The 8773-nt window shown below is 42.4% G+C and overlaps 1 protein-coding gene across 1 annotated transcript; it reads left to right on the top strand.

Annotated features, from left to right (window-relative positions):
- The first annotated feature begins 5348 nt into the window (after positions 1-5348).
- On the top strand, positions 5349-8310 carry sox11a (SRY-box transcription factor 11a). The gene has a single exon (XM_067480457.1). The coding sequence runs from the start codon at positions 5541-5543 to the stop codon at positions 6630-6632; it is 1092 nt and encodes a 363-aa protein (XP_067336558.1). The 5' UTR covers positions 5349-5540; the 3' UTR covers positions 6633-8310.
- The last annotated feature ends 463 nt before the right edge of the window (positions 8311-8773 follow it).

Below are 8773 nucleotides of genomic sequence, written 5' to 3'. Positions count from 1 at the left end.
CACTATGTTCTCTATGAGAAGCTTTCTTATTTATTGTAATTTGATAATGACTAATACCTAAAGAGCTTTGCCAAATGTGGCAGAGCATAGCAGATGGTAAGAGTATAGCACAGCAGGGAGATGGAGGACTGGGCAGAGCAGTTTGAGATGTACTTTGCAGCTGTAAATATCAACAAAAGAAATGTAATGAAGCCATCAATAAAACAAAAAAACAGAACTAATAGTCCTTGACTCTACTTCTAAGTTATTCTACCTACTAATTAGAAAACCTTCAGGACCTAGTACAATGCTTCCTGAGATCTGTTGACAAGCCACAGAGTCTCAATTTGTCATGCTGCTTTGAACTGTCACTATTGGACTGGTGTTGCAAAGATCATAAACCAGTAAAACTTCAGAGCACAGGATGCGACTGAGAATGACTAAGAACAGCAGAGGCCCCTCAGCAGTCTATCTGTGGACTGGCCTGTAGTCAACACTATCTTGTCATGTGAGGGAGCAAGTCTGGGCTGGCCAGCAGGGAAACAGAGCCGCATGGCTTCACTGGGAAGTCCCACACTGCTTAGACATTAACTGTCTGAGTGAAATATAATCAACAGATCTATTTCTCTAAGGTTGGTGGTGTTTCGGCCTTACTGAGTGCATATACTAAATAAAAATTTGAAACAAACACCAAACGCCAACTGTAAACTACGTGTCATTTTGTTTTTCTATGGCAGTGAAGTGCAGTGATAATCTACATTATATTAAGGCAGTAATTGTAACTTTATGTTTGATTGTCACGCATTATGTTTTACAATAATACTAATGAAAGTTTTTCTTGCTCTATCTATAGTCTTCACCAGTATGTGAGAGTGCAAGACCTGACCTGCAGCCATACAATCCATCAGCATTAGTCCTACACAGTCTCCAGACTAAACACACTCTCATTACGGAGGCTGTAAGCGCCTGGAGGGGTCTTCCTCCACACAAGTTTATTAACAAAACACACAATGTGCAATGCAAAACTAGGTACACTGGGATCTTACAGTAAACACTGCTTCAATGCTGCTGCTATATAATTAAAGGATTTAAAAAGCTGGGGCTTATGGGGAATGGCATGGCAATATGATTATTGTAGAACATATCAGACTGTGTAAGCCAGAGTTGCTTGAGGATGATGTCATCCCCTTCAGGCCATTGTGGATTCCTGTTGTTTAGTGGGTCAGTGTCACGCTGTGAGAAAGAGAAAAAGATGCTTTACTCTTATAATTATCACAGTTTTCAAATAGTTGTCACCTTGTCAGAAACTGTTTAAATCTAGTCATCTAATAAAAATCTAATTCATATATTTGAGTGCAATGGCTGAGCGCAGTAATTTCTTTAGCCACAAAGTATTTAGTAACAGTTTTACTTGTGTCCTACACCCACTCCAATACATGTCTTACATCGGGTATGCTGAAAGTTTATAGACTCCCTGTGGGTTTAATGCATACTGGATTGCCTGGGTGAGTATTTACTGGTGAGGTTGTTGAGTTTGGTTATATCATCAGTGGCAAAAACAGTATGCCCATTACTTACTCAATAATCAGTAGGATTATCAGACAAATGAAATTAAAGAACACAAGCTAAAAGTAGTGGATGTGCAGAATGAGTGTTATGGTACCTTTTGATATTCTTTGATCACTATTCTTTGTGGTTTCTCAACATACAATACAAGCTCTATTTAAAACTATATGACTTGGCTTGGAGCCATATAACTGTATATAATATATAATTAAATATAAATATAATTAAAAACTACATTACTTGCTTCTGGAATGCAGTGTGAAGTAGCAGGAAACACCTACTATAAAAGTACCTGGGCTCTATACTTGAGTACAATACTTTACTGTCTTTCCACCCCTGTGTATGACTGAAAAGGAACAAAACTTTTGGGCGTAACAAAACTCAATGCATGCATGGACTGAATTCAGAATACTGTTTGTCCCTCATAAACACAGTGTTGTTGCAAGTACAAATGTAAACAGGGTACTAGCACCTTTAGCGTCTGATTGTATTTGTGCATCCCTGTGAAAAACATTCCAGCACAGTACTCAAGCATCATCTGTTTACATTCACGACAAGATACTCCAGTCTCAAGTATCCGCTAAGCGTCAGACCTTGAGAGACAGAGGCCACATCAAGGAGGTCAAAAAAGAACCTGACACCCTGGAGATACATTTGCATTGAGTTGAGAATGTAAAGCAACAGCGGGGGCATAAAATGGCCTTGGAGGCACCAAACACTTCCAAACCTCCAACTGCTGTGAGATTCTCCTCCTTATTGTCGCAGCTCTTCTTACCTTGCGAGTGGAAGACGGAATAAGATTTGAGGAATGAGACTGTAGCATCAGGCAGCCACTGAGACAAATGCGGGACCAGCTGACATAGCTCATTTTAGTATCATCTCACAAGTTAAGACAACAAAATGGGTCGCAGTAACAGGCAACGGACATAGAAACTATAAATCTTCCAATATGCAAGTTGATATTAAGTTTCACATGCCACTGGGTTCTGTATAAAAACCTTTAGGTCCACGTGGAAAGAGACATCTGGAGGGATTTACCTTATACTATTTAGAAATTTCTGAAACTCGTTACATAAGTTTAATGCATAGCACCGGATTAGCATTAACTGGCTGCACTATATGGGCTAGAAAACCACCACTTCACAGCATGCCAATAAACAATGTAACCTGAGTACACAGGATACTCAAGAATGTGTCGGTCAAGTGAAAAGTTAATTTGCGTTTTTATGTGCTACCAGAGCAACCCCCTCTTTCCTCACTACCCGCTTCAGCACCCCCCACCCTCCTTTTACCCATTGTGCAGCCATCAGATAGTGAGTTCCAGAAGTCCACACCTGTCTCCAGCCTATGCAGAGGAGATAGATCCATGCATTTTGAGCACTACATAGCCTCTAGCCGGGGTTAGTATTGATCTAACGCTTCACTGGGCCTTTGTGAGTGTACCAGCTGCTTTGGGGGGCTTTTAGATAAGCAAAGCAAAGGGAATTGTTTCTCCTAAACCCATCTTTCAGTGTTCGTACATGAAAACCACTGCTTAATTCAACACTCCATTGCTCTGGAATAAAATGCCCTCTCCCTTGACATGAAAAGCAGCAAATAAGCATTAAAACATCTGCCTTTGGGGGATTGGAAAGCAAATGGTATTAGAAATCATACTATGATGATGTAGCTCTCTGGATTTCACTGTTTAATCATAAGCAATCGTCAAGCTGCAGAGTAAAAATGAAATGAAAGCAGAACATGTTTCAGTATCCCACAACTTTGATCACCAGTCACTGAATGAGGCAGTCGGGGTGGGATGGAGGGAGGAGAAGTGGTGGTATATTACTGGTGCATCTGTGTGAGGCAGGCATGGCAATGAGACCCTCCCTAAGATGACTCATAGGCTGTATGGGCTGACACCAGCACCTCATTCACAGCCAATAATGAGCCATGCTAATGAGCAGAACAGCCACCCCGCATGCTCATCATTAAGCAGTCCTCTGATTCATCTCCAGCATGAAACCATCATATAAAGAGATAAGGCTGGCTGGACCGGGCTAGGATGCATAGACAAGGGGCAAACCACACACAAAAAGTTTCTGGCTCTGAATACTACGCTTTTAGGTGATTTCTGTTCAACTCACAATACACAGAAATCTTAGTGCAATATCAGATTTTCTGCATTTTCCTAGAATCCCAACTGTGCCATATATGATACCATACTGTCAGTTAATTTGAAATAACCTCGGCTGCCAGCATTAAGAATACCACTCAAATGAATTCATCAGAAAATAACAGACTGGCAGCGAGACTTCTATATGCCAACCTCTAGAGACCCCTGCTCCGACACATATATCTGATAAGGCTTAATAAGCTCAGGGTGGTCATGATAAAGCATTTCTGCCCTATCTCAGTCTGAGAGAGAGACACAGACATGGAGTTGTGTCTGTGCTTCAAGGATGGAAAGGTAAGAGCCCCTCTATCTCTTAGCAGTTTTCCCTCTCTCAAACTGCCTCAGTCTCCTTAGGCTTGTCTTCTTTCCCCCTGTGTGCCTCTTTTTCTCTTTCTTTTCCCCTGCTATCCCCTCTCCGTGTTTCTAGCTGCCTAGCTCTGTATCAGTGAACACTTCTTAAGCCCCAGCTGGGGAAAATACGACGAATGGGTGGGGGGAGGGTTTCAAAAGGGTAAGTGATTGCCCTCTAGGGGACGAAGCAGAGAGAAAAAAGCAGGACGCCTTATCGCCCCAGCCTCCAATAGCACTGCTGGCTACCTCTCAGAGCCGGGGGGAGGAGGGTGGAGGGGGTGCTGGTAGAAGCCAGCTAGATGCTAGGCTGCCTCTTGACACAGCAAACTCAGCAGGGAGCTCAACTCAGGGCTGCACACCCAAATGTTCCAATCTGAATGAGAATTATTGCTTGCCTGCATGCTTTATAATATACAACACAAACATTAATCCAGAAATTGTAGCACGTGTTTTTTTCTCACTTATCAGTATTGTGTAAAACTCGTATTATTATATAGAAATATCAACAAAATGGCATAAATTGCTTGCACGCATGCAGGAAGAGCATTATTTTTATTAATGCGGCTCTAGGGGATGCTGCAGATTTGTTTTGAGTGCTCACACATTATAAACAAGACCTCTAAAGCAGAATGAACTACTGACCTATATTCGTATTTTAAATGCAGACATGCAAACAAACGGGAAAACGAGCACGTTATAAAGTAGAACACACGATAACACTTGGCCACTCAGAGATAAGCATGAAACATGTGAGGTTATACAAATGTTAATGACAGCATCAAGTCTTCCTCTAAAACCATTACCAGCTGCTAAAATGCATCCATCTACAGCAGGCAGGCAGCCAGGCAGGCGGGCGCACCGACGCACCCAGGCGCCTGCAACAGTGTCCAAGCGCCACCTTCAGTATCCAACCTATGGGAGGGGGAAAAAAGCAAATAATCACATAACCTACTTGTTCTCCTCCAGACACATGTGCAAAGGAGTAGGTGTCTGTCTGGATAGAAACCTTTTGTCTTTAGTGTTTTTCTTCACTTTTAAAATAAGGAAGACAGCCTTAGTTTTATGTGCGCTCTGGTGAGTAGTGTTCATCTCAAGAGCGCACGGTGCTAACTGTGTATTTAATATGCGTGTCTCGCCCGGCGTGTTGCCCCAGACGCTGTGTACCACAAATCCCCACCTCCACTCCAATGAGAGCTCGAAGGGAGGAATAAAGGGGTTAATGGGAGTCTTGGATGGAGTCTGCTGGGCGGAGTGGAAGAGACGTGATTGGATGGCTGTGTGTGACGCAGGGGACATGAAAAAGCTGATAACTAGTTAAGAAGGCAGTTTGTAACTCTGGAAAAAGAGTGCAGAGCTTGAGACACACATTACGCACAGGACGTGGACGAACCGGCGCACACACAGAGAGCTGAGCCGCCTTGGCAGTGTTGGGCTGTTAGACACTGCAGCGTCCGGACAGAAAGTGACTTTTAAATAAACGGGGGGGACAATGGTGCAGCACACAGACAACAGCGAGACGGACGGGAGCATGTCCAGGGAGGCTACCGATTCTGAGGAGAGTGAATTTATGGCATGCAGCCCGGTAGCGATAAACCCGGACTGGTGCAAGACAGCCACCGGTCACATCAAGAGACCCATGAATGCATTTATGGTCTGGTCGAAAATCGAGAGGAGAAAGATCATGGAGCAGTCGCCGGACATGCACAACGCAGAGATTTCCAAGCGCCTGGGCAAGAGGTGGAAGATGCTCAAGGACAGTGAAAAGATCCCGTTTATTAGAGAAGCCGAGAGGCTGCGGCTAAAACACATGGCTGACTACCCCGACTACAAGTACAGACCCAAGAAAAAGCCAAAACTCGACAGTTCAAAATCATCAGCACCGTCTCCGGAGAAGTGCGGCAAAATGACAAAGACTCCAAGCAAGAAATGTTCAAAGATAAAGACTAAGAGCGGCTCCAAGTCCTCTCAGGGCTACGGCGAGGACTGTGTATTTCCCAGCTTAAAAGTTACAAAGACTGTGAAAAGTGAGCTCACTGATGAGGACGACGATGACGAGTACGAAGAAGACTACCGGATGGGGATTAAGGCGGGGGGCGAGGAGTGCCTGAGGCCGTACAATGTAGCCAAAGTTCCCGCGAGCCCAACTTTGAGTTCCTCGGCTGAATCCGAAGGGACGAGCATGTACGAAGAAGTGCGGAACAACAACAGACTGTTTTATAATATCAAAAACATTGCCAAGCAGAGCACATTGCACGCTGCTTCCATCTCACCAGCATCCTCCAGGTCGGTCTCCACATCCTCCTCTTCCTCCAGCAGCAGCTCTTCTTCCGGCGAGGACGCGGACGATTTGCTTTTTGACTTTAGTTTAAATTTCGCCCCCAGTGCCCAAGGCTCGGAGCTTGGTAACCCTAATTCAGGAAACCTCTCCCTGTCGTTTGTGGATAAGGACCTGGACTCTTTCAGTGAGGGCAGCCTGAGCTCTCACTTTGAATTCCCAGACTATTGCACGCCAGAACTCAGTGAGATGATTGCTGGGGACTGGCTGGAGGCGAACTTTTCCGACCTGGTCTTCACATACTGAATTGAAAAAAAAAAAAAAACGAAGTTCCTCTAGTAATAACAGAGAAGGGAGAAATGAAATTACATGTGTCCTGGTCAAGTTGTCCCTATAGCCCTGCCTCCTGTGGGTTTTCTGAAGGGTCCTGGAGGTGGAGGACCAGGAGGCGAGGTGAGGTTTGAGGAATGAGATGCTTATGAAGCTGGTAGCAAAAAAAAAAAAAAAAAAAGCAAAGTCTGCAGACGTTTTTCTGGCAGCATGACAGGGTTTTATGGATTTTTTCCCCACTAGGTCTGCATTTACTGTTCAGCTTAAACGGACCACAAAGGGAAAAATACGTGAACTTCTATGCATCTTATCCTCTTAAAACATAAAAAACTGCAGGGAGCTGAAAACGGACTGTGGACTGACTCAAAGCAAATCTGTGAACTGACAATTGTTCAGGATTTTACTTTACAACGGTTTATGTAATTTCTAAATGCCGCAAATGTTTGTTTTTTGTAACTGATTCCGTTTACCTCCTGGTTTGGAAAATTAAGCAGCCTAAACCTCTGCCGAATACAGGTGTGGAGGAAACATTTTGATACATAACAGACCTCATCTTTTTAAAAGAAAAGTAAGATATTTTCAGGCATATTTTTGTACAGTTAAAAGGGAATGTTCTTACTGTGCTTTCAGTGAGTTTCAGGCACTTCTTCCCTTTATCATTTGTTTTTTAGCATGCAAGCGAGTCCTGGTTTTAAGGATTAAGTTAAATTAAAACTTGCATCAAAAATGCCTTGTGATTTTAAACTAGGTTTTGTACAGTTGTAGAGCAGATTTGTTGAGTATTTGTAGACGATACAATGGCATCATGGGGAACACATACCTCAGAGCTGGAACTAGTTTCAAGATTGTATATGTACTGTAATATAGTAAAGTTAGGAGTTTATGTATATCATACTCGTGATATGTGGATGGGTCCCAATCGCAGGTGTGAAACTGGATTTTGGTATTTTTTATGGCACATACTGTTTTTTCCCCCTCTCATTTTTTGTGCAATATATACTCTTTAAGATTCAGACCATCAACAATTGTAGCAAGTGATGGAAAGCAGACTTGTGCACTGTCAACATCATTTCATGTTATGATGCTAAAGCCTGTCCAGGCGGAAAAATAAACAAATCAGCTGGAACTGATACAAAACAATTTAATATGGCCTCATTGTGTGATGCATACTATAGAAACACATAATTATTGCAATTTGAATGTTAATAGACACATATGATTGGATAATGGGCATAGCTGACACCAGACCATTGAAATCTGATGGAAAATTAGGGAAAAAAGAGTTTTGCAAAACAAAAGAAACAAAGGCATAGTCTGATACAGTGGTGATCTGGCATTAGTTTAACAAGCAAGCAAAAAAGAACATTCCATAGTCCTGTTTCATGAAATGAAACTTTATTTTAAAACTGAAGACTGCCTTCTTTTTTTAAACATTAACCATAAACCTGTATTTTTTATTTCTTGCACTTAAAAAAAGCAGATATTGTTTATTTTTATGTGGGTCTTACATATGAAGTCTGTTTGATAAAGGGTTTTGGAATATGACCTAATTATATGCCAAGACATTTTTGTTGGAAGTTCTAGGCAGTAGTTACTTCACATTCCAAGTGTGAATCTGTCTTTGACTCATCTTTTAATAAATAAGTACATACCACCATTGACTGTGCTTTCAGTTTGTGAATATATGTACACAGATGTGTTATTTGTTGCGTTTGAAAAGGATGTGATGAAGAATGATGCCTATTTTGTATTTAGGCGGATACTCTGAAATGGATGGGCTCAAACTAACATGTGAATTCACATTTAATAAAAAGGAAAAAAAAAGGCAAACATGTAAACTGCAGTGTTGAGGTGCTTTACTGTTCCTGTTTGTTTTTTGAAATGTGCTGTTTTTGCTGAAACGTCTTTCCCACCGCCTCCCTTAAAATGGACACTGCAGCTTTAAGAAATTGAATTGCCCGCTTGTCTGTGCTGAGCGATGCGATTGGTGGACTCGGTGGTCCCCTTGGAGACAGAGCTGGAAACAAGAGCCGCTCTACTCAGCATGTGGGAGCTCTCAGCCTGTCTGGCTTTCATTCAGAAAAGTAGCACTCTGCCCACCACAGAATGGTTTGAGA

The sequence above is a fragment of the Channa argus genome, chromosome 16, assembly GCF_033026475.1.
Source record: "Channa argus isolate prfri chromosome 16, Channa argus male v1.0, whole genome shotgun sequence".
NCBI lineage: Eukaryota > Metazoa > Chordata > Actinopteri > Anabantiformes > Channidae > Channa > Channa argus.
Note: the sequence above shows the minus strand (reverse complement) of the source record. Positions and strands in the feature narration are given on the sequence as shown.